Source organism: Erythrolamprus reginae, chromosome 11 (assembly GCF_031021105.1).
Source record: "Erythrolamprus reginae isolate rEryReg1 chromosome 11, rEryReg1.hap1, whole genome shotgun sequence".
NCBI lineage: Eukaryota > Metazoa > Chordata > Lepidosauria > Squamata > Dipsadidae > Erythrolamprus > Erythrolamprus reginae.
In genome coordinates this window covers 21,617,001-21,643,932 of record NC_091960.1, presented here as the reverse complement: position 1 = coordinate 21,643,932, position 26,932 = coordinate 21,617,001, and the positions used below count along the sequence as shown (strand labels likewise).

The following is a 26,932-nucleotide window of genomic DNA, read 5'->3' as shown; positions in this document are numbered from 1 at the left end:
TCTATCTATCTATTAGATTTGTATGCCACCCCTCTCTGAAGACTCAAAGCGGCTCACAACAGCAAAGTACAGTACAAATCCAATTATTAAAAAGAACAGATAAAAACCCTTAATATAAAAAACAGTCATACACTGCAAACAATCCATACATAAAGTGAAACGGCCAGGGGAAATCAATTTCCCCATGCCTGGTGGCAGAGGTGGGTTTTAAGAGTTTGCGAAAGGCAAGGAGGGTGGGGGCAATCCTAATCTCCGGGGGGAGTTAATTCCAGAGGGTCGGGGCCACCACAGAGAAGGCTCTTCCCCTGGGTCCCGCCAAATGACATTGTTTTGTCGACGGGACCCAGAGAAGGCAAACTCTGCGGGACCTAATCAGTCGCTGGGATTCATGCGGCAGAAGGCGGTCCCGCATGTATTCTGGTCCGATGCCATGAAGGGCTTTATAGGTCATAACCAACACTTTGAATTGTGACCGGAAACTGATTGGCAACCAATGTAGAGTGTGGAGTGTTGATATGACATGGGCATATCTGGGAAAGCCCATGATTGTTCTCGCAGCTGCATTCTGCATGATCTGAAGTTTCCGAACACTTTTCAAAGGTAGCCCCATGTAGAGAGCGTTACAGTAGTCAAACCTCGAGGTGATGAGGGCGTGAGTGACTGTGAGCAGTGACTCCAGGTCCAGGTAGGGCCACAACTGGTGCACCAGGCGAACCTGGACAAACGCCCCCCTCGCCACAGCTGAAAGATGTTTCTCTAATGTTAGATCGAGGAGGACGCCCAAGTTGCAGAACCTCTCTGAGGGGGTCAATAATTCCCCCCCCCAGGGTGATGGATGGACAGATGGAATTGTCCTTGGGAGGCAAAACCCATAGCCACTCCATCTTATCAGAGTTTAATTTGAGTCTGTTGATACCCAACCAGACCCTAACAGCTTCCAGGCACCGGCACATCCAGGCACCTAACACATCCTAATAGCCTCCAGGCACTGCTTTATTGACTGGACATGGGGTGGAGATGTACAGCTGGGTATCATCAGCGTACTGATGATACCTCACGCCATGCCCCTGGATGATCTCGCCCAGTGGTTTCATATAGATATTAAATAGCAGGAGGGAGAGGACCGACCCCTGAGGCACCCCACTAACACCGACTGTGACTGACCAGAGAGGTAGGAGGAGAACCACTGGAGGCCAGTGCCTCCCACTCCCAACCCCTCCAGCCAGCACAGAAGGATACCATGGTCGATGGTATCGAAAGCCACTGAGAGGTCAAGAAGCACCAGGACAGAGGATAAGCCCTGTCCCGGGCCCGCCAGACATCATCCATCAACGCGGCCTGAAACCCGACTGTTGAGGGCCTAGATAATCGGCTTCTTCCAAGGACCACTGGAGCTGGAGCACCACCACGTTCTCAATAACCTTCCCCATAAAGGGAAGGTTGGAGACTGGGCGATAGTTGTTGAGAATGGCTGGGTCCAGGGAAGGCTTCTTGAGGAGGGGGCACACAAGTGCCTCCTTGTAGGGAGCCAGGAAGGACCCCCTCCCCAAAGAAGCTTTGACAAACTCCTGTACCCAGCTCCATGTCACCTCCCTGCTGGCCGAAATCAGCCAGGAGGGACACGGGATTCAGCAAACAGGTGGCGGAACTCACAGCTCCAATGGCCTTGTCCACTTCATCAGATGTCACCAGATCAAACTCTTCCCAGACAGATGGACAAGGATGGGTCCCAGTCACCTCGACTGACTCATTATCAGCCGATTCTGTTGTCCAATCGGAGTTGAGGTATACCCGGATCCGAGTGATTTTATCAGCGAAAAATGTGTTAAAATCCTTGGCATTGCTCTGCAAGGGCTCCCCAAGTCCACCCTGGTTAAGAAGGGAGCGGGTCACCCTAAAAAGAGTGGCCGGGTGAGATTCCACTGATGCAATCAAGGTGGCATGTTACGCGCATCTTGCCGCCTTGAGCACCACTTTGTAAGTCTTAATATGAACTCTTGCAAGTGTTCGGTCGGATTCGGATTTTCTCTTCCTCCATTGCTTTTCTAGACGTCTTTTCTGGCGTTTCAACTCCCAGAGTTCCTCGGTAAACCAAGGAGCTCTCCGAAGTCTAGTGCCACAGAGAGGTCGCAATGGTGCAATCTGGTGAAGAGCCTCCATCACAGCCTTATTCCAGGCCATGGCAAGAGACTCTGCCGAACTGTGGACGAGTGCATCTGGTATAACCCCAAGCACCCTTTGAAAGCCCTCTAGGTCCATCAGGTGTCTGGGGCGGAATCACCTAGTCGGTTCCACCTCCCTGCAGGGGAGGATTGGAGCCAGGAAGTCAAGCCGCAGTAGGAAATGGTCTGACCATGACAAAGGCAACACTTCTAAGCCCCTTAGACTCAGACTCAATTGCTCAGAGAGGAATACCATGTCGGGTGCATGTCCCCTCTCCTGAGTCAGACCATGTACTACTTGAGTCAGGCCCATTTTTTAGTGAAAACATGCTGAATATCGTAAACAATCATCCCAGCAGAGAGTTGCGGGGGCACAAAATGTTTACTTCTTCCTAGTGGGGGCACAACAGAAAATAATTGAGAAACACTGAGTTAGAGTGCAGTACTGCAAGCTACTTCTGCTGACCACCATCTGCCAACAGTTTGGCAGATCGAATCTCAGTAGGCACAAGGTTGACTCAGTCTTCCATCCTTCCAAGGTTGGTAAAATAAGGACCCAGATTGATGGGGGCTTACTCTCTGTAAACCGCTTAGAAAGGGCTGTAAAGCACTGTGAAGCAGTATCTAAATCTAAATGCTATTGCTATTGCTATTCATAGGTGATACTTGAGTCATCTGCTTGAGATGATTCACACATAGTTCTGGTTGCTTGCATCTGACAAGCTGCTAGACTAATAAAAATATATTGCACTTATGCTTTCTCTCTGTCTCTTTGGCCTTTTGTTCTATTAAGTTTCAGTGGGATTTAATGCTATATTTAGATTCAGGTAGGTTGCATTAAAATGTTGTGAGATAAACCACATTTCCGTGTTCAGTATTTTTTATAAGTGCAATTCCATGCCTTCTCGATTTCTTAATGGGGTTTAGCAATGACTAAAGAAGATGAAATCATCCCAAATGGAAAAGATTTCAGTTTATTGATCCCTTGAGCTTCACTTAGGTCAGCTTTAGTTAGCTTAATTTCCTTAATTCTATACAGAAGGAAAATTATCACATAAAATATTCTCCCACCGGGAGGGGAAGGGGGAGTTGTAAGGGAGAAATAGTATCCCTCTGGAACACCCTGCCACCAAAAATGTTAATGGCAAACATAAGGACAGATGGATAGTTGGAACCGAAATCCTACCCAGAGGCTCCTTGCCCAGAGTATTATTACATTCTTTCATGTATTCAGCTTCTGAGCTGTGGGTCCCCCAGGGCTGGTTCAGTGCAAATTCTTGTCCTATCCATCATTTTTTGGGGATTATTGTTATTAGTTTTAGTTTATTCAAGAATATAATATTTAATTTTAAATATTGCATCAATTTGCATCCAGCCAAAAAAGCATGACAGTCACACTAGAACTAATTCATTGAATAAAAGAACAATTCTGAAGACTTCTGAATCTCATTTATCCACATTTTTACTATCGGTTCCGTGGGCATGGCTTGCTGGGTGTGGCTTGCTGGGCATGACAGGGGAAGGCTATTACAAAATCTCCATTCCCACCCTATTCCTGGGGGAAGGATATTGCAAAATCTCCATTCCCACCCCACTCTGAGGCCAGCCAGAGGTGGTATTTTGCCTGTTCTCCAAACTACTCAAAATTTCTGTTACCAGTTCTCCAGAACCTGTTATGAGCTGCTGGATCTAACCCCCTGGTGCACATAGTATCTGCCCCTTGTAAAAAGAAAACTTGCAAAAATTGCTTTGAAGAGGAGTGCCCAGCTCAGCAATTGCCTCATGATACCCAATTCTCACCTGGGGCCTTCTGAATGTGGTAGATATCAACTTGCCTCATCCTCAACCAATATGGGCATTGGCCAAGCAGGCTGGGGTTAGTGAAGAAAAAGTTTTAAAAGGAAGTGTAAATCACAGATGCAGCAGAACCCTCTCATTCATCTCACCTGCACACAAAGTTTTCTGTGACTATTTGAATTTTCAGTTTCAAGGAAACAAAGTGAAATGGGAAAAATTGTTAGGAATCTTAAAACTTTCTGCCTTCTTTTTGCTCCTTGAGAGAACAGCTATTCATTGAGATCCTTACCACTGTTTGAATGCAGACACATTGAATTCATGATAAATAGTTCCAGAAAACAGTCACTCCAAAATCAATCAACCACCAGTCAATTTGGGGGCAAATAGAGAAAGAATATAACATTTTTTTTCTTTTATGCTACAAACACTCTAATATACATTCATACTTGAACTAGAGAATGCAGATTGCATTCCTTATGTCAGTAAGGCATTAACTAATAATGGCTTGAGCAGCTTATAGGTGGATTATAAAGGGTTACAACCTCTTCAAGAAAAACAGGTCAAATAAGAAAGGAGGTGGAGTTGCACTATACGTAAAAGACCACTACACTGCCACAGAGCTATGCCCAACCAAAGAAGACAACCCCCTAGAAATCATATGGGTCAACATAAAAGAAAAGAAGTGCAACACCACAATTGGAGTATACTACAGACCACCTGTTCTGTCTGGGTTCCCCCAGACGTCAACACCAACTAAAAAGAGTAGCCAGACACGCTGGTAAAAAGCAAAGTCATTTTATATCTTTGAAAACAAACACAGATAACAAAAACTGTTCTTACAAACTGGAATGCTATGAAGCTTCACAGAAGAGTCACGACGGCCAGACAATACAACAGGCTTCTTGCTGGCACTCACACCACTGTAGATAATAAAACCCATGCCTCCCCCAAGTTTTCAGCCTTCAAGGCCACAAGCCAGAATCAGAGACGCCAAGGATCGAAGCAAGGTCACAGGACTCCCAAAAGATAACTCTCCACAATACAGGAAGGGCGGGCCTGCCTTTTCAACCTTTCTGAGGAGAACCACACCCAAACCCAGCTGTTGCCTATTAGGGATAGAAATACCTGGCTAATTGTCCCCTTCGTTGTGCTGCCCTTCTCTGCCTCATATCTATGATGGCTTGTGCATTCTCATCTAATGACTCCAGGCTACTCGCTGGGGAGAGCTCCCCCCCGGGGGTCTCAGGCTGTTCTCCCTCCTCCTCGTCCTGACATTCCTGTTCCCCGTCTGCCTGGTCCTCCTCCTCCTCCTGTTCCTCGTCCTCCCCCTCTGAGCATGGAGCCGGCAGAGTTCCAGCCGTTCCCTGAGAAGCCTCAGGCTGAATCATAACACCCAACCAAAAAGACACAATGGACAACCTCTTAACAAGCCAACTAACAGAAATATGCAACAAACACAGCACAACAATAATGGGGGACTTTAACTACCCCGACATCAACTGAAAAACAAACTTAGCACCAAGTGGAAAGTCTGTTAGATTTCTCTCCAGTCTCGCTGATAACTTTCTAACCCAAAAAGTTTAAACAGGAACCAATGGGACTGCAATACTACACCTAATACTAACAAACAGGGAAGAAACGATAGAAGGAATAGAAGAAGAAGGGACGCTGGGAGAGAGTGACCATGTCATCCTAAAATTCAACATTGTGCAATCACTATCTGCTATACCCAACACCACTAGAGTCCCAGACTTCAGAAAAGCGGACTGTAACAAGCTCAGAGCGAACTTGGAAAAAAAAAACCTGGAAGGAACTTCTAAAGGGTAAAACCACACAGGAAGCCTGGGAGGCCCTAAAAAACACTATCATAGGCGCCCAAAACAACACAATCCCTATGAAAAAGAAAAACAGGAAAACTAAAATGAAACCAGCATGGCTAAACAAAGACCTCGCAGACAACATAAAAGAAAAAAAAGCCAAATACAAAAAATGGAAAGAAGAACACATAACCAAGGAGGAATATCAGCAAATAGCCAAAACCTGCAAACAAAAACAGCAAAGGCCCAACACGAACAATACCTTGCAATGAAAGTTAAAGACAACAAAAACAGTTTCTTCTAGCACATAAACAACAAGAAGAAAATCAAGGAAACAGTCACTACACTAAAAAACAAAGACTGTAATGAAATCACAGACAACAGAGACAAAGCACAGCTGCTCAATGCCTACTTTGCATTAGTCTTCACACAAAATGGAACCACCTACCAACCAACCTGCAAGTCGACTGCAACAAATAGCCTCGGAACCGAATTCAACATAGACAAAAACACAATAAGGGACTACTTGTGAGAGCTCAACGAGTACAAATCACCAGGGCAAGATGGACTTCATCCCAGAGTCTTAAAAGAACTGGCAGACACCATAGTGGAACCACTTCTCCTCATCTATAAAAAATCCTGGACCATTGGAGACATACCAGAAGACTGGAAACGAGCTGACGTAGTCCCCATCCACAAAAAAGGTAAAAAGACTGACCCAGGCAACTACAGACCAATCAGTCTAACTTCTATACCTGGAAAAATACTGGAGAAAATAATTAAAAAATAACTTTGCCACTGCCTAGAAACAAACATTATATCCAACAGCCAGCATGGGTTAGTCAGAAACAAATCATGCCAAACCAACCTCATATCATTTTTCAACACCATAACCAAATCAGTGGACCAACGCAACGCAGTAGACCTCATATACTTGGACTTCAGCAAAGCTTTTGATAAACCTGACCACAACCTCCTAATCCACAAATTAGAAAAAAACGGGGTAGATTACAACACATGCATGTCCTCAACGGTTCCAAATCCACATGGAAGAAGGTAGGCAGTGGGGTACCACAGGGTTCTGTCCTGGGCCCTGTACTCTTCAACACTTTTATCAATGACATTGAAACTCTGGAGAAGGTGCAGAAAAGAGCAACCAAAATGATTAGGGGACTTGAAACCAAGACTTACGAAGAGAGATTGTAGGAACTGGACATGGATAGCCTAGAGAAAAGGAGGGCCAGAGGGGACATGATAGCAGTATACAGGTACTTGAGGGGCTGCCACAGGGAGGAGGGGGTTCACTCTATTCTCCAGAGCACCAGAGGGCCAGACGAGGAACAATGGCTGGGAACTGACCAAGGAGAGATTCAACATGGAGATAAGGAGGAACTTCCTGACGGTCAGAGAGATCCACCAGTGGAACAACCTGCCTGCAAAGATTGTGAACTCCCCAAACTCTGGACATTTTCAAGAGGAGATTGGACTGCCATTTGGCTGGGATGCTATAGGATTTCCTGCTCAGGCAGGGGGTTGGACTTGATGACCTACATGGTCCCCTTCAACTCTAACAATAAATAAAATAAAATAAATAAAATAAAATAAAAAATATTTTTGCTGCAATGTTTTTTTTAACACTCTTAGCAAAGGTGAACCACTTTAGTGTATTAAATAGTTGGCTCAGACTTAATATCAAGAAGACACAGAGTACTTAAAAGTATCAAAAGAACTAAGTTGATGTGGTTTGCAAAGTTGCTTATGATTTAGAACAGTATACGATCTCAGTCATGGTACTTTTACAAACAAATTGTGATGAAACAAACCATGCTTGGATGTGGGGACCTAACCATTGTATTTGCTTGCCAGAGCTCTTTTTTAAAAAAAAAACACTGGCCCAGGGGAGGGTTCCTACTGGTTTAGACCGGGTCACCCAAACCAGTAGCGATCTGCTGGTGATGTCATGATGGTACCAAGGATGCAGTGTGGTTGGTGCTGGTCGGTGGGCACCGCCATGTTTTTTCTTTTCTTTTCTTTTTCTTTTTGCAAATTTTTCCCTGTTTGGATGGCTTCTCTCCTTCCGCTGCTTGAAAAAGGGCCCTCCCGCCCACCCTCCAGGTTAATACTGACCTTTATTTCCTCACATGAAGCACAGCTGATTAGCTCCTCAGCTGTGTTTTGGGCTGAATTCTGTTAACTGAGCATGCACGGAAGCCAAATTGCACAAGGGGATATGTGTGAAACATTGCAAAGCAAACCAGTGGCAAAAGTAAGTGCAACACACCCCTGCACTGGTCCGCAGGGATGGTGGAATTGCAGCTATTGCCTCAATAGAATTCAGTTGATCCAATTGGAAGTGAGATTCCAGGTTGTCTCCAAATCAACTGACCATTCTCTGTCATGCACAGAACAAGACTTCTGTCTTCTAACTCCTTACCTTTGCTTCCCTGCCCAATTTCCTTGCTTGCTTTGTGCTTCATGCTAGAAACAATTGGACTTATAACCTCCTTGCTCCAAATTATTATTCTTCAGTCACACAAAGTGTAAGGTTTGTCATTTATCTGTCCTTTTCTTTTTTTAAAGAAACAGTTCACAAACAGTTTGTAGTTTTGTTTACTTCACTCTTGTTAAAATCTCTTCTGAGTGGGTCATAGAAGCTTGATAGCTTTCTCACTCTTAGTTTAAGTGGTGGAGGAAAAAGGTATCAAAAACTATTTCAAATTCCTTTTTTATTCTCTGAGTTTTAATAACCTCATCACTATAAATGTGTCCTCCTTTATAACCCATCTCTCTTGTTTGCCTTGGACTTGACCTCCAGTATGACCTCAATTAAATGCAATTTCTAATTAATTAGCTTCTTTTTTAATTAAAAAAGAGCGGGAAATCTGCCTAGAATATTTAAGGTGCTGTCTAATGTTTGAGGAATAAAAATCATCAGCAGATTGGGCAGAGCAGAGCAGCTGGGATTGGGGAAAAATGGGTGGAGATGTGTTGCTTTCAAAAACTTGGGAGGCAATTGATATATTATGCTTGGAATTTGGAAATTCTACAATTTTGGAAATTCTACAATTTTGATTAGAGCTGAAAAAAATATTTTTCAGAGGGAATAGCAATGAAAAGCTGCAAAGACTTAGGGCTGGAAAAATACTTTGGAATAGCAATGATAAAATCCTAAAACCTGGGAAGATCATTAGCACTAGTTAGGGCTGGTGGAAAAAAGCTTCATAAAAACTACATTTGGAGTGTAAGATGCACCCAAATTTTCAGCCTCTTTTATGGAGAGGAAAGGTGCGGCTTATACTCTGGCAAATACTGTAGATTGTTTCTTTTAGTGGATTTCTTTCTTAGACATACTAAAGCTAGCCATTCTTTCCTAAAGCACAACATTTGAAATAGATATAATCTCAGTCTCACAAAGAATAAAATACAAAGCTCTTTCCTCCCAAATGTTTCTCCCCCCATACTTCCCTAAGAACCGCTGGCTTAATTAACTCCTAGCCAACCTTTGTTAAGCTATCAATCATTGACAGGAGATCTGTTTTACATGCACCGAGTCTCTCTTCATTCCTGGCTCCTTGTTTGAAATCCTGACAAGCCATTTCAAGTCAGCATCCGTGATGCTGACCTAACTAATACCCATAGCCCAATTTAACATAGAGGCAATCGAGACAACTCATAATGGGCTTTCCTAGCAGTTGCTAATTCTAGGCCAGCAAAATCTGCAACATTACATATGTGACCTGGCGAGTGACAAAGAAAAGCTGTTTTGTCTCATGGTTGCCATCTGTTTGTGGCCATTAAACTGTCATGCTGTAATCATTTTGCAAGCCATCCAGACTGCAGGACTCTGGCCTTTTCCCAGAGGTGAAATCCAGTAAGTTCTGACAGGTTCTGGAGAACTGGTAGCGGAAATTTGGAGCGATTCGAAGAGCTGGCAAATACCACCTCTGGCTGGCCCCAGAGTGGGGTGGGAATGGACATTTTGCAATATATTTCTCCCAGGATGTGGGGGGGGGGGGGAATGGAGATTTTTACAGTATCCTTGCCCCAGGAATAGGGAGGGAATGGGCAGTTTGCAATATCCTTCCCCCAGAGTGGGGAGGGAATGGACATTTTGTAGTATCCTTCTCCTGCTATGCCCACCAAGCCACTCCCACCAAGCCACACCATGCCCACAGAACCAGTAGCAAAAGGGGGGGGGACTTCACTACTGTCTTTTCTCCACCCCTTAAAGTTCTAGTAATGGTCTGAGACATTTGGGATCAGTCTTTCAGCTTGGTTAATCCCTGGATTGTTTGTTTGTTTGTTTGTTTGTTTGTTTGTTTGTTTATTTATTTATTTGTTTGTTTGTTTATTGGATAAATATGGAGAGAGCCTTCTGCGACAAAATGAAACAGAAAGGGTGCTATTGTTTTACCGTATTGCCTTTGTACTAATAGTTGGCTGTCACTTCTTTATTTCCCTCCCTCCCCTGGACAGCTCCCTGTGGTGGCCACCTAACCTCACCAAATGGAATGATCCTGTCTCCAGGGTGGCCGGGATTCTACAAGGACTCTCTCAACTGTGCATGGGTCATTGAAGCTCAGCCAGGATACCCAATCAAAATCACATTTGACAGGTGACCAACAATTTAGTCGTGTCAATAAAATGACATTATTGTAAATGCTTGATATGTCAGCAGGATTATAAATTGTCCCGGGGTGTCCTTAGTGTTTTCTGACCTTGGTAGGGGTGGGGGGTCATTTCATTATCCCCAAAAGTGCTAGAAAGAAGTGGTTCATATGACCTAGTTGAATAATGAAATGTCTGGGGGAAAAAACAGCCAAGCTCAGAGAGAGCATCTAGAGCCCCACAGTCCAAATCTAAGCTACAAGTATTCTCTTACATTGGTAAAAATACTCATTTAAAAAGAAAAAAAAGAAATGAAAATTCACTATCCAGATTCATTTGTTTCTTTCTCCTTATACATATTGGCATGAGGAGGTGAAAAACTTGAATTATTTTTTTTTTTTAAAAAAAGGTATGATACACTTTTTAAAAGCTGTTTCATTGAACTAAATGCCTTTCTTCACTGTTGAAAGCAAAGCATTGTAGTGTTTCTGAGGTTTCTTCCATCATAAGGCAAATTTAGCTATTTCTGGCTTTTTAATGCCTAACGGAGGTAGATGGGATGGAAAATCTTCAGAATATATTTTGATTTGACATTTTTGGGAATTTCTTCTCTTTTGATGAATACATCAAAGAAAACATTTAAACAAATAGAGAAGGAAACATGAAACAGAATGAAAAACATATTTTACTCTTTTTCGTGTTTCCTTGTGTATGTATATGTATACAGAGATATACACATGCAAATACATATTAAGACCACAATGTCTTGTTAAGAGACTAAAAATCACTGTTGTACAGTACACTGCTATCAATGTTTTTAGAAATATGTTTTGATTTAGCTATCACATAAAATTGAAATATAGATAGTCTGTATTAATAAACCCAAATTTTGGCTGACCACAATTGATCGGCCCAAGCCCAAAGATGACCCAATGAAATCCAGCTGAGTCCTGATTCTTTATTTGCTCACATCTAATAGGCAGAATCTTGCCAGACTAAAGCTGTAACCTTCTAAGGCCGTGATGGTGAACCTATAGCACACGTGCCTGTGATGGTATGCAGAGCCCTCTCTGTAGCACCCTTGCCCTCGCTAGCTAGTCTTCACTGCACTAGAGCACCATAAAACGGACTGAAAATGTCCTAAAAAACAGGCTGTTTTCTAGGCCATTTTGGGGGCATTTTAGGCCATTTTTGGCCTTTTTTGAGCCCAAAAACAGCCTGGGAAAGAGCCCAAAATGTGCTTGCTTGCTTGCTTGCTTGCTTGCTTGCTTGCTTGCTTGCTTGCTTGCTTGCTTGCTTGCTTGCTTGCTTGCTTGCTTGCTTGCTTGCTTGCTTGCTTGCTTGCTTGCTTGCTTGCTTGCTTGCTTGCTTGCTTGCTTGCTTGCTTGCTTGCTTGCTTGCTTGCTTGCTGTTATGCCAGGCTTCACGTTAGGAGCCCCAATTAAGTCAGGAATGTAAATTCAAACACACGGTGTTGTAAAGTAAACAGAAAAACAGTTTATCCAAAATAAAGCTGTGCACACGCAATTTAAACTGAGCAAATTAGCTCACACCGAGATAACAGTCCTTGAAAGCTGTGAGAGACAAAAACAAACAGAGCAGATAAGAGCAGCTGTGAGAGGTCACAGCCAAACTATTTCAAGTGAGTCCACAAGATTTACTTAGCTGTGAAATATCCCAAAAAGTCCAGGAATAATGCAAACACGACGTATCCTTCTCCAAACGGATAAACTCCCATATGGGCTCTCTGCAATGCTGGTAATTCATCAACAACCCCCATTAACCTAATTGCCTCAACCACAGGTGTTCTCCCTTATCTCCGACGATACCTGCGCAGCTGGTTCCTTCTAGCCATGAGCCTGTGCATTCTGGCATCTATCCACCGATCCTCCTCTTAGTCCACTAATGGGGTGGCTGCATCCATCTCTCTATCTGATTCTTCTTTTCCCCCAGCATCTGACCTTGGCAATGAATCTTCACTGTCAGAAGCTGATGGCAGTAAAACAAGTCTCTGGGAACCTGAGGATTCTCCTAAACCAATATCCAAATTCCCCATTGGAAGAGCTGGCCCAGAGCCAACCACAACACTTATATTTGTAGGCCACCCAACTCCATGCGGACTCTGAATGGCAAACAGTACAGTAAAAACACAATATAAAACACAGTAACACAATTTTAAAAACCCTTAAGTTAAACCAGTCATTCATTCAGCCAGGACAAGATGGAACCTTTCACCAGCTCCACACCTACCAGAAAAGCCATGTTTTTACCACTTTTGGGAAGGCCAGGAGGGTGGTGATCATCCAGGTCTCAGGGTGGGAGTTGATTCCTTAGGGCTGGAGCTGCCACAGAGAAGGCCCTCCCATGTAGCCCCGCCAGTCGACATTGTTTGGCTGAGGGAACCATGAGATGACCAACCCCGTGGGCCCTAAACGGTCGCTGAGAGGTATGTGGCAGAATGAAAATAGCATAAAAACAGCCCAAAAACGGGCCAGAAAATGCCCAAAAATGCCCAAAAACCAAGTATCCCAGCCAGCTTGGTTTTGGGTTTTCAGTGCTCCGGGGCACGCACCTCCACATGCATGCATGCACGTTCCAGTTTGGGCACTCAGTGCTAAAAAGGTTTGCAATAACTGTTTTAAGCTATTAGATATATCCTGAGAGATATTAGTGTGTGGCTACCCTGAACATCTTCCTTCCTCCCCCACCCAGCTGGAGAGTATTCAGTCTATTCATTTGGGCTTGTTTCCAGAATGTGCTGCCTCCTCTCTGGGGATCCTCTGCGCTGCCAAACTCCCCTCGCTGTTTCTCCAGGTGCACAATCCATCACAAAAACATTTTTTAAAAAAATTAAAGATAGATTTTGAATAATTCCTTTTCGTAGCATGCTTTCCTTTCTCCAGACATACCCATGACAATTTGTGTCCTTTTCTCTTTGTGCCACCCACTTTCTCTTAATTTGCACCTAATCCAGAACATTTTGGGGCATTCTTGATTAAGTGAAGATAAAAGGGAAAAAAGCATCTGAACAGCTGGAGGTTAATACTTATTTCTTCCATATGAATAACAAGAGCCGACAAAGGATTCTCAAAGGATTCCTGTCAGGTGCAGACAGCAAGCGCCTCTCAGGGATGCCAGGCACATTCATAATGATGCTCAGTGGTGGAATGCAATTCCCAGGGAGGGAATTAATTATTTCATCTAAGGCCATGTTTTTCTACCCTTGGGCCTTTCTGTTCTTGCTGCTCTTTTTAAAATTGGTTCTGTTTCATGTTTTTATTCTCTGTTCAGGGTTATTGATCTTAATTTGCCATTTGTTTTAATCACAGTTTATGATGTTGTTTTTAGAAAGTGTTTTGATTCTGTAAGCTGCTGTGAGAACTTCAGTGGTAGGAGCAGTTTACAAATATGGAAGAGGGAATAAAATTAAATGGGGGCTAAAGGAAGGTGGGAGAATTTCAGCTCAGATTTAACCCTCAGATAGAAAAGAGGTAGTCCGCAACTTATCAGTGACAGCTCTAAGTAACAACAGATCCCCCCCCCCCATCTACTTGTTTACCCACTTTCAAAGTTCCAATGTCATCCATCCAGAGGTGGGTTTTAGCAAGTTCTGACCAGTTCTGGAGAACCAGTAGCAGAAATTTTGAGTAGTTCAAAGAACTGCTAAATACCATCTCTGATTGGCCCCATCTCCATCTATTCTCTAGTCACACATCCCAGCGACTGATTAGTTCCCACAGAGTTGCTCTTCTCAAGCAATGATAACTTGCAGGACCGTGGGGAAGGGCCTTTTCTGTGGCGGCTCCGGTCCTCTGGAATCAACTCCCTCCAGAGTTTTGCACCGTCCCCATCCTCCTGGCCTTCTGAAATGCTTTAAAAATATGGCTTTGCCAGCAGGACTGGGGCCATTGAGCAACAACACTCTGCTTCAACCAGTTGCAATGAATGATATATGGATGTGGGTTTTTTTAATATTAGGGGTTTTTTTAATTGTTGTACACTGTCCTGAGTCCATCAGGAGATAGGTGGCTTATAAATTGAAATAAATAAAATAAAATAAATTCTCTGCCTCCCGAGTTCCAGCTGATTGGGAGGTAATGGGAATTTTGCAGTAACCTTTCCCTCGAGTGGGGTTTGTAGTGGCGTTTTTACAGTATCCTTTTCCTGTCCCACCCAACAGGCAACAACACATTCACCAAGCCACGCCCTCAGAACTGGTAGTTAAAAAAAATTAAATCCCCCACTGCATCCAGTCCATAGTTCACATGCTTACGTTTTGGATGCTTGGCAGCTGTCCCACATTTATGGCCATTTGCAAGGGTCATGTGACCACAATATACAGAGGCTTCACTGAAAAACCAATATTTAGTTCTGGTTTCCAACAAAAAAACATAGCCTGTATCAAACAATTAGTTTGCCATGGTGTATATTTTACGGCCCTATATGTTTGCTTAATAAGGGATGCAGGAAAGGTTATAAAATCAAGTCTAATCAATGGTGAGCCACTTTATGATAATCACAACTTATGACCCTAATGGTGAGGCTTAATTATGGCCATAACTGGAGAACTAACTATTACGGGAAGAGAGAGCAGAGGATGAAAGGGGACTAATTGATTACTGGCTTTTCTCTTAACTTTTTTTTTTCTGTAGGTTTAAAACAGAGGTGAATTATGACACACTGGAAGTGCGAGATGGCAAATCCTACTCATCCCCTCTGATTGGAGTTTACGATGGAACCCAAGTCCCCCAGTTTCTCATCAGCACCAGCAATTTCCTCTACTTGCTCTTCACCACAGACAAAAGTCACTCAGATGTTGGCTTTCAGATCCGCTATGAAAGTAAGTCAATTACACCTTTAAAAAAAAAAAAGTTTATTTAAGTTTTTGTTGTTAAAATTAAAAAAGTCAAATCTTTGTTCTCACAGATTCTTACACCTTTTTCAGTATCATGATAGATCATCTAAAGCTCTGCAGATATTGTTTGTTTGCTTTTAATCCCAAATGTGCTAAGGACTTAAATCTCTATAGTGCTGACTGTGGCACAGGCAGCTGGTACAGGCCCAAACAATGACACTCATGATATAATTTTCTCCTTTATGATGTTCATTAGGTACTTGTGGTCTTGATAGAAATCCATAATTCTCATTACCTGGCACAACTGGGTAATATTGTATGCATCATCACTGGGTCTCTATAAATTTGTGATGTGAAAAACACTGTCCTAAGAGCAGGATGAATGCAAATGCAGATGTGGAAAGGTGAAAGGAAGAAAAACAACAACAAGCATAATAGTGTAATTGAAAAATAGTAATAGCTGAATGTATTTAAAATCTAAGCACGGAACACAAATAGAACCTCAATTGAATCTGAATATGTTCCATATAAATGAAATACATTATAACCTAGGCAACTCTGACAAAATTAGTAGAATATCAAACAGGTAATCACTTTACAATAAAAAAAACAATAGATAAATTAGACATTGTAAATCAAGGGCATTAGTTAAATCAATGTAACTAATTAAATCAAGTAAAACTATACAATTGAAAAGCCTGTTAAGCAGGTCTGTCCAGAAACTACAAGGATTTTATTTTTGTAGTAAAGTAGAATAACAGATTCATTGAAAGCTGTCTAGGATTCTTTCTTATATTAAACAACATCAAGATTTGGGTTATTTTGAGTTCCTTTCTCCTGTTCGCTCTTTCTTGGGATGGTATAATGTTCTCCATCACAATTCCCCTCTTAATGCCTTATTCATTCCTTCTGAATTCCTCTGAGGGAGATGGACAGTAACAATGTGATGATAGGTAGGTAGGTAGGTAGATAGATAGGTAGATAGATAGATAGATAGATAGATAGATAGATAGATAGATAGATAGATAGATAGAATAAATACAAACAAACAAGCAAACAAACAAACAGCTCTACATTTTATTACCAATCAGAGGAGCATGCCTATTCCTTTAAAATGGGCAATTAATTCTGTCGAGCACGTGATAAACTGCAACTGTTGTAGAGGGCCGCCACCATCCAGCCTTGCTACCACTCTACCCCCTGCTACTGCCACTATAACAATGCCCTGCCCTCTGATGGTGATACTGTGCCCCCAATGCCACACTAATGTCCTATCCCTGACAGCCCACTCCCTGCCCCTAATGCCTCATCCTGCCAATGCCAATGCCACAGACTGGAGTGGGGCTGCACATGGACTGGATGTCACCTACAGGCAATAAAATACCCAGGTCTGTTCTAAGTCAAACAAAGAAGTGTTAAGACCAGGTTTAAAGATTAAGATTAATATCTGAAGAATAAGAGGGAACCAATGATCTGAGAGTACTGCAGGTCCTGGAGAGTTTTTTAGAATTCTACCTTACTCTACTCTCCATGCTTTTCAATCTCTACGTGAAATTGTTCGACCTTAACCTGGAATTTGGAGACACTCAGCACCCTGAAAATACTCCGACTAAAGATGTCTGTCCTGAATTATGCAGTGAAAATGTTGGCCTCCTTTTTTAGAATGAGTGGTGATTTGCAGAAGGCCCCTTCTAAAATTCAATTGAAATTCTTGAAAAGGGAGAAATGCTTTTGACACAGGTGAGGTTTAACCTATTTTGGACAAAGATATATCTTTCCAAGCAAAATAGAAAGTTCAGTGTGGGCCTTCCTCTATTAATAAATGCGGTCCAACCTGGAAAAATGAGGCAGAGCTGTTTAGTGTCTTACAGCCCTTCAGTTTTGATGTTGTTGCATTTGGCACTTTTATGTGTTGTTCATACATTCCTGCTAATTGCAGTAAGTTTTTGAGGATGTTCTCTCTGATACTTAAAAAAAAAAATCTGCAGTCACTTTAAAATTATTTTCTGTGCTCAATTCCAAATGTTCAGTGCTTCCTTTAGACATCTTATGCCCAGTTTGGGACCATAAAATATGGTGTAACATCGCATGGAGTTATATAGTTCAGCAGGGGTGGGTTCCAGTTTTCTTCACTGCCAGTTCGCTCAGTGACACCCCCTGTACCTCTCGCACATGGACAGTACTAATAACACAGCTTTTGTGCATGTGCATAAGAAAAAAACAAGGTGGTTCAGGGGTGTGGCAGACCTGTATCACTGCAAGTTCCAACGACCCAGACCATCAAGTTACTACCAGTTCTATAGAACTGGTCCGAACTGGGAGGAACCCACCTCTCTAGCTCATGCCTTTTCAGTTTATTTATTTTATTTTATTTTATTTTATTTATTTATTTATTTGATTTGTATGCCGCCCCTCTCCGTAGACTCCGTTGCCAATGCCCCAGGAATAGCCTCCTCTTGCAAACCTCACCAATCATCATTTTGGCTACCATTATACTATTTATTATATGTACATTATCCTCCAAATACTGTATGGTCTATGATGATTATAATGAGGGCAACAATGTGTTTGTATTTCCCTTGCCTTTAAAATATTTTGTGGTTGTTGCTTCAGGTTTGCCATTTAATACACCAAATACATCCCAAGCTGTAATCAAAAAGCAATGTTTCAAATCCCATTTCCATTCCATTCTGTATTATATTAATACACATTAATTAAAAGTGCCTCATTATCAGCCCACAGTCAGCGCCAAATGTTCAATTAACAGCAGGGCAATGCATTGTTTTTCTCAAAGGTTCCATTAAACACATTGTGGTGGTTCCTGACCTAAGTTAAAAAAATTGTAAATTTTTGATTACAGTTCTAAGTTTCACTGAACAGTGTCGGGCCTTGAAAAAGATGTAAATCTCACCAGATTGGTCTATACATGCTTCTCCCGGAACGTTGTTGGGACTCAAGTTTAATATTTCTCAATACTGAATAGCATGATGCAAAAATGTGTTTTATTAGACAAATAAATACCCCATACAAATATCTGTGTATCCCATCTTTTTATTGAGACTAACTCACATTTTACTCAGCTTTATTGGTAGTCATGAGGAGGCTGGTTTCACTAATAACATATATACCTCAGTACAGACTGAAAAATGGATTGCCCTATTGACAATGAAAATTAAAGACAAGGCAGACACAGAATATTGCAATGTATGAGTGAAATTTTAAGATTGGATAGAAAATGAATATATGCCATGAAGTAAGCTAATATGTACCATTGCACATATCATATCATCACATATCACATCACATATGATCACATATCACATCGTCCATGCAATCAATAATTCAATATATCACTGCTGTGATATATTGATTGCATGGATGAACATTGAGTACAGATTTGAACAGGTCTGTTTCAGGGCCCTATCACACACATACAAATGCAGCCTGTGATTGTTATGCAAGTGGAATATGAAGAAGAACATGATACCCAGACAACTAGTCATATGCAAGAAATCCATTATAAAACAAGATGTAATTTGGAACTTGCAGCCTACCTAGTCTATATATAAAGCGAACATAATTGTAAATAGCTTGTGTTACCTTTTTCTGAAAAAATAAATAAATAAAAATTAAGTACATGATACCCAGACAACTAGTTTTATGCAAGAAATCCATTGTACTAAAAACAGGGATGTAATTTGGAACTTGCAGCCTAGTCTATATATAAAGTGAACATAATTGTAAACAGCCGGGTGGGGGGATTTTCTGAGCAAAATAAATCAATTAAAAATAATTTTTAATTTCATTTTTCATTTGTATATTATCAAGCATGTTCACATATAGTTTACTAATGCAATAGGTATTCAAAAAACACTTACAGTAGTTAAAATCAACCTTTTTCTTAGCCCGGGAACAGTACAAGTGTATAGTCATTGCGCGCAGCAAAAACTAAACAACAACAAAAAAACCGCTTATAGAAAGAACCCCTCAAATGAGGCAAAGACATGTAATTTCAAGTTTCAGATATGCAGGTAAAAGTTTTTTACAGGGTCCCAAATTTTGTTTCGGGTCAAATAGACGTGAACAGAACATGAAGGTTAAGAATGATTGCATAAAAATATATAATTGTGTATATTATTGATATATTTTAAGGTACATTGATATGTGTATGGAAATTGAAAAGAAAAAAACTATATATATTTTTAAAAGAAAAATTGAATGCCTTTATTTTTTTACAGCGGTAAAGCTTCAATCCGATCACTGCTTGGATCCAGGAATTCCAGTCAATGGGCTACGATATGGGAATGATTTCTATGTGGGGGCATTGGTGACTTTTGGCTGTGATCCAGGGTATACTTTGAGTGATAGTGAGGTTTTGGAGTGTGAGCCAAATTTTCAGTGGAGCAGGCCACTTCCAAGCTGTGAAGGTAAGAATCAAAAACTGTAATGCTAAAAGTTGAGTAGAAAAAACATGCTGTGCTAATTCTATTCATCATTAGGTGTGGTGGAATATAGCCTGGATTCCCAAGTGGGAAAGGATGCATTCCAGAGGGCGAAGAGGGCACTCAGAATGGAGAGTTTGGTCAGGAGAAAGAGCAGTAGGAAGGATGCTTCCTCGTGATTCCCAGAGTTTGTCTATAGTTATACAAATGGTTGTTTTAGTTTGATAAGATTTGTACCTATCAGTAAAGAATGTAAAGGGAATACACAGAAATAGTTCCTGACTGCCAAAATCCCAGATCAGGATCTCTGCAATATGCTGTCTTCCATATTGTTCTTTTCTTCCTTTCTTCCCCCTGTATCAAAACAGTTGTACTCATCTGACTTAAATCTGGAAATCTACAATAGAATGGTAAAGATCCAACTTGTTTAACAACAGTGGTAAAAACTTTATATTATTGAGTTGAAGAAAACTCAGTTAAGTCAGCAATATCTAAGATGATAATTTTTTGTGACAGAGCTCTGAATTATCTTTGGTCTTTATATTCAAATCAAATCAAAATCCATTGGCCTTCTCTAATTCTCTATGTATGCTATTTGTGTTAGGTTCCAGTGGGAATTGGAATTGGAATTAAGACCCTGGAATTCTGTTCAAGAATATGCAAAGGGCTTGCCTTCTGCTACTTCAAGATTTTTTAAAGGGAATTGTACAGCCATGCTTTTAATAATTCAGTAAATCAACTATAGCTGCCTGAAAACTTCCTTAATATAATTTTAGAGGTTCTCAAGCATCCTTTCTAAGTATCAGAAGCCGCAAGGGATAACAGGGGGAGGCAAAAGCAATGGAAGGTGTTTCCAACATCTTTTTGGTTAGGAAAAAAGAAGCAAAATTTAACTCTTCCAATAGGGCAGTGACAGACTATAAATATTTTCAAGGTTATTGTTGCGCAACGTCCTAGGAAGAGGGAGGTGATTAATAATAATAATAATAACAACAACAACAACAACAACAATAATAATAATAAATAATTTATTAGACTTGTATGCCATCCCTCTCCGAAGACTCCAGGCAGCTCACAACAACAATGAAACAATACAGATATAAATCTAATAATTAAAAGTGTAACTAAAACCCACAGGGTTGAGACAAACACAGTTCTTCTGTTTGGGATAAGTCAGGTTTGGAGCTACATTCAGCTCTATGGGTTTTTTGCATTTGATCAGAAAATTTGGGTGTACACATGCAGAACAAAGGCATAAATTTTATAGCTAGGGTCTTGAGTCATGTCATACATACAAACTAGGAACAGGCAAGCCTACCAGTGATGCATTGTAATGTTCTTTGACCTCCAGTGAATTAGCTACAGGAGAATGTCCCTATAAAATGATTACAATGACATGCTTGTCTAGGTAAAACTGAAGAACCAGCAGTAATCCATCCAGATGTGCATGGGAAAGAAAGCAGAATGTGTGGGGAGAAGTTTATGTCTTTGTTAAGGAGAGGCACAAGTTCACAGTTGGGACCTCTAAGGTCTGTTTTGTTTTTTCATCATGGTTTTCAGCTCTCTGTGGAGGCTACATTCAAGGATCGAGTGGCACTGTATTATCGCCAGGCTTTCCAGATTTCTACCCCAATAATTTAAATTGCACTTGGATTATAGAAGCTTCTCATGGCAAAGGTAAGTCCTTTGATTTTTCCATGTTTTCATCAACATCCCCCCCTTGGAAAGTTAGGAGGATCTTTCCCCACAAGTGACTTAGTTTGCTCCACAGAGCAGGCACAGAAGCAAAAGAAGAAGAGTGAATTGTTCCACTATGCTCATTATAAAACAAAGATCCATGGAGATAAAGTCAAACTTAAAGTAGAAAAAGGGAGACAAAGGAGGCTGCTATTCCAATTTAGCTTAAAGAGTATAGTTTAGATTCATGCTCACTCTTTTGATGATCCCTTCACATCATTAAGAAAGCTTCATCTTTATGTATCTTTAGATACTTCCTATAACGTCTGTTGGTATGTCTCGGTGCAGCTAGGCTACGAGACCTTCGACATACGCTGAGCAGAGATTAAGGAAGAGTGTGGATGTGTGATGCAGCCAGTAACAATGCAGACTTAGTATGCTGAATAAGTATTATTTACATATATACATAGCTACAAGCAGAAAACATAAATAATCAACAAACCGCACATAGCAAGCACGAAGCAAAAATACACTCCTCCCTCAAGGTAAAGGCAAAAGGTGAATGAGCAATCCAGCATCATCGTCAGGAGAGAGTACTGGTGCCCTCTTATGGCTAACCAGCTAAAGTCCTTAAAGTGATATTACAACTGTAAATATATTAACAATAGGCAGTTCAACGGACATGGCAATCCCAAATAACAGTATGTACCATGTACTAACAATCTCCCCCCTTGGGGTTGACAATTGTTAAACACAGTTGTAATTAAGGCTTCAGGTTATACCTGGCAGGTTATAGCCCCCTGCGCTGTGGTGAAAATGTCAACAAGATTTTCAGGACTTTCACAGTACTCCAAGTGAATTAGGCCATCCTTAACACACTCTCTTACATTAAAATACCATAAGTGTGTGTGCTTTGAGAGTGTTTTCACAGCTCTACCCTTTGCCATGGCCAACGCTGACTGGTGGTTGTCCTCATAAACAACAACTGGTTTATGACATTCCACATCGAGATCCAGCAGCAATTGCCAGTATACTACCAAATCCATACACAATTGTGACAAACTGGCAAACTCATCTTCCATCGTAGACAGACTGAGATACTGCTGTCTCATGGATTTCCATCCTATGAAGGCACCTCCAAATAATATCACTAAACCTGTAGTAGACTTTCTGGTCACACTGCCCAAGGCAAAACTAGCATCTGCATAAGCCACTAGTTTCAAAGAATCATCTGGCTCTAAGTACAAACTATGATGCATAGTCCCTTTTAAATACTGTAAAATCCTCTTAACAGCCTTCCAATGATATTCCGTTGGCTCCTTGCTATTCCGCGCCAACTGATTAATGCTAAAAGCGATATCAGGTGTGACCAAAGTCCTAAATAAACAATCTACCAACCAGAGAATGATACAGTTCCCTATCAACAGCCTTCCCTTCTGTAATGCCATTCACAAAGATACTCTTCATTGGAGTCTTGGCAACCTTACAGCTTTCCATGTTATACCTTTTCAAAAGACTGTTAATTTTCCCAGCTTGTGTCAACTTAAAACCATTCTTGGTTTTCTCAATGTCTATGCCTAAATAGTGGCTAATTTCTCCAAGATTCCTGATCCTACATTTCTTTTCCAGATCCTGCACTATTCTCTTTACAGCTTCAACAGACCTAGCTATAATCGCAATGTCGTCTGTAAACAATAACAACAACTCCTTGGAATCTTTTCTATTTCTCAGGAACATACAGGGATCAGCCTTATTTGCATAAAATACCTTCTAATGTTTTAACAATCCTGGAGTTCCATTCAAAACCAGATTGTTTCAATCTGTATAAGCTTTTCTTAAGCTTCCAAAACTGACTCTTGTCATGCTTGACACCAGGCGGAATTCTCATAAAGATTTTATGCTGCAACGGTGCGTGCAGATATGTCATTTCCACATCAACGTGGTGCACACAGCACTTGTGCTTCGCAGCCCATACTAACGCTGTTTTCAGAGTTGCTGCTCTCAAACTTGGAGCAAACACTTCATCATAGTCACCCTCTATCTGGGAAAATCCCTGCGCTACTAATCTAGCTTTATATTTCAGAGCACCACTCGATTTGGTCTTAACTTTATAGACCCAACGAGATCCCACCATATGCTCTCTAGGAGGCAACTGTACTTCTTCATACACTTCCAACTCCTTCATGGCAGCTAACTCTTTCCTCATAGCGTCATGTCAATTCTTCTTCTCTTTATCTGGAAACATTTTAAGTTCTCCATAATGCGATGGTTCCACAACTGCACAAGCTACATTAGCCTTGTACCTATCCGTCTCTTTTCTAATCCTAGAACCTCTCCTTGGAACAACAGCATCGCTAGTACTTGGCACTGGCTCTTTCTTCACTTCATTCTTAATATCCACTACTGGAGCACTTTCACTTGTACCAGGAGTTTCCTCAGCCGATAACTCCTCACTACCTGACCCATCAGACTCGCTTTCAGCACTGTTAGACAGTCTCTGGCAGCTATCCTTCTTCTCTACAAATAAAGGAGACTGAACAATAACTTCTTTACTTGTCCATTCAGAATGTTCTACCTTATTCCATCCAGACTGTTCTAGAAACTTGGCACTTGCACTGTACCTGCATACACCAGTGTTCTTATCCCAGAACTTTAAAGATCTATGGTTATTGTGGTAACCAACAAAATTCAACAACCTTGCTCTATGTTGCCCTTTTCTTCTAACTTGAGATAGAATATGCACCCATGCTGGTGCTCCAAATACATGAAGATAGCTCAAGTCAGGCTTCTTACCATACCACCTAGTAAATGGTATCTCTCCAGTAGCTGAGTGAACAACATTGTTCAAGACCACATTTGTACATAGCAATGCCTCAGACCACACCTGTCCTGACAAACCAGAATCCCTAATCATGGTTCTCATTATGGCCTGTAGCATTTGGCCTCTTCTCTCAACAAATGCATTATGCTGTGGCCTATAAGGCGCAGACAGCCTGTGTTCTATACCACAATCCTTCAGCAAATCAACAAACCTCTTGTTTGTAAATTCTGTTCCATTATCAGACAACACACTAACAACCTTCTTATTCATTTTTCTTTCCACAAATTTCAGCCAGTCACTAAACAGCCTATAAGTATCCCCCTTCGTCTTCACTGCATACACAAAGCCAAACCTGGAATAATGATCCACAATGCTCAGAATAAACCGTGAACCATCATAACTAGTTGTTCTCAATGGACCTATTACATCAATAAACACTAGTTCTAAGATAGCTTTAGTTTTAAAACCTTCATAATGATTTGCAGGGGTAACCTTGCTTTTCTCTTGGTGGCAAATGTTACAATCTACATATCTAGAACATGGTTTAAGTTTCAATTGTTTTTTTCACCAATTGAAAGTTCAAATGCCCCGTTTTTATGTGCATAAGATGAATACAATTATCATGAGGTTTTTTACATTGCTAAACATGGCATTTGTTTTTGCTTGTTTCTCTACATTAATTACATATAAACCATCTTTCAACTCAGCAATAATTTTACATCCCTCTTTCTCAATGCAATGATCATTTTTAAATAATACAGTATAACCCATCTTGGTTAATACATTCACAGACAGAAGATTATACCTTGCCTGAGGAATATATAAAGAGAATACTGTTTTTTAAAGAAATAAACAGTGAGCATCCCCCTCCCCAGAAGCATTAACTTTCCAGCCATTAGCTAAACAAATACTTTCCCTACTGGCATTCAGCTTCTCAAAACATCATTGACTAAACAATGCCTTGACCCACTATCAACAACCCACAAACCACTCTTAACATTCCTGGTTTGTTTTACATTCCTGATAGCCACAGAGGTATCACCCGGCTCTTTATGTCCACAAAACTTTGCAATATGTCCTTTTTGTTTACAAATGTAGCAAGTTCTAACAGAACTGTTTTTAGCTACCGAAGTCTTTTTCTGCTGAGGTTTTTCTTCTTTAAACTGCAAACGGTCTCTGCGAAGATTCGCTTCTTCCAGCAAACGCCCAGTAATCTCAGTCAAAGTAAGTTCATCTTTGGACAATTGTATATGTGCTCCAACAGTGTCCCGCACATATTTCTTTTGCAAAATGTCCCAACTGAGCTCTCACCACGAATGTGAATTAATTGCTGGTCTGCAAGCGTAAGACCAATTAAACTGCGAGCTTTCAAATTGTCCTGGTTAAAGTCTTTTATTTTCTTGGCATCCTCCTCCACATCAGGATCCAAGTCATCCAAATTGGGGGGTTCAGCAACAATATCCCATAGTCCCTCGCATTGCAACAATATAGTGCATTTATCAGCCCATGTGTTGTACTTGCTTCCATCCAACTGAGCAATGGAGAAAGCTTTTGCTATCTTCTCAATAATACTACTAGAGCAAAAATATTAACTGTGATACAATGCTGGCTAAGGAAAACCACACATTAACAAACTACAGTTACTCTGCCACTGGGCCCATAATCAATGTTGGTATGTCTCGGTGCAGCTAGGCTACGAGACCTTGGACATACGCTGAGCAGAGATTAAGGAAGTGTGTGGATGTGTGATACAGCCAGTAATGACACAGACTTAGTATGCTGAATGTATTATTTACATATATACATATCTACAAGCAGAAAACAGAAATAATCAACAAACCGCACATAGCAAGCACGAAGCAAAAATACACTCTCCCCCCAAGGTAAAGGCAAAAGGTGAATGAGCAATACAGCATCATCGTCAGGAGAGAGTACTGGCGCCCTTTTATGGCTAACCAGCCAAAGTCCTTAAAGTGATATTACAACTGTAAATATATTAACTACAATAGGCAGTTTAGCAGACTTGGCAATCCCAAATAACAGTATGTACCATGTACTAACAGCCTCCTCTATTTCTAAGGTAAATGTTTGAAATACCCTTGGAACCCCCAAGATGCACAAAATATGTCAATAGTCATCTGCTTTGAGGTTCATCAGGCTCACCAGTAATTAAACATTGCCTTCATTTTCTTATTAATAGGCAACTGTAGAAGCCATAATATGTTACCTATAGCTTGAAAAAGTTGGGTATCTTATAGTCAGATAGTTTTTTTATTATTATATGTATGGAACTGCTTCTTTTTTCTTCCTGTCTCCCAGCACTCTTTACAATTCCTTCCATTCAAATTTTCTTAAATCCTCTTCTCTCTCTTCCCCATACCACTCATCAAATTGTCTGAAGTTCTCTCCTCTTCGTTTCCTATTTCTCTGTTCTTTCATAAAGTGGAATTTGAAGAAATTAAGCTGAGAGAAAAAAAGAGGGATTTAGTAAGGATGGGCACAAATTGTACATTAATTTAGAAAATCCTTCAATAGCTCAATTCCTCTAGTCTACTAGGAATCCAGACAATGGGAACTATTATCAATCAGTTCTGTGTTGCCAATTGTATTAAGGTAGATAAACCTATTGTTGAGAAGCGCAACACATTACTAAAGAGTTACATGCTGTGCAGGGTATCCCACAGAGCAGAGCAATCTACTCTTCATTAATCCACTCAGCCCTGAAATCTCTCTTCTGATGAGAAACTTCTCAT

The 26,932-nt window shown here is 41.0% G+C and overlaps 1 protein-coding gene across 1 annotated transcript in view; it reads left to right on the top strand.

The window, feature by feature from the left end:
- CSMD2 (CUB and Sushi multiple domains 2) overlaps window positions 1–26,932 on the top strand; it is a 930,229-nt gene that overhangs the window by 601,736 nt on the left and 301,561 nt on the right. The window contains exons 16-19 of the mRNA XM_070764517.1: window positions 10,253–10,391; window positions 15,037–15,224; window positions 19,478–19,666; window positions 21,242–21,358. Coding sequence (XP_070620618.1) covers window positions 10,253–10,391; window positions 15,037–15,224; window positions 19,478–19,666; window positions 21,242–21,358 — 633 coding nt within the window. The remainder of the gene's footprint in view (window positions 1–10,252; window positions 10,392–15,036; window positions 15,225–19,477; window positions 19,667–21,241; window positions 21,359–26,932) is intronic.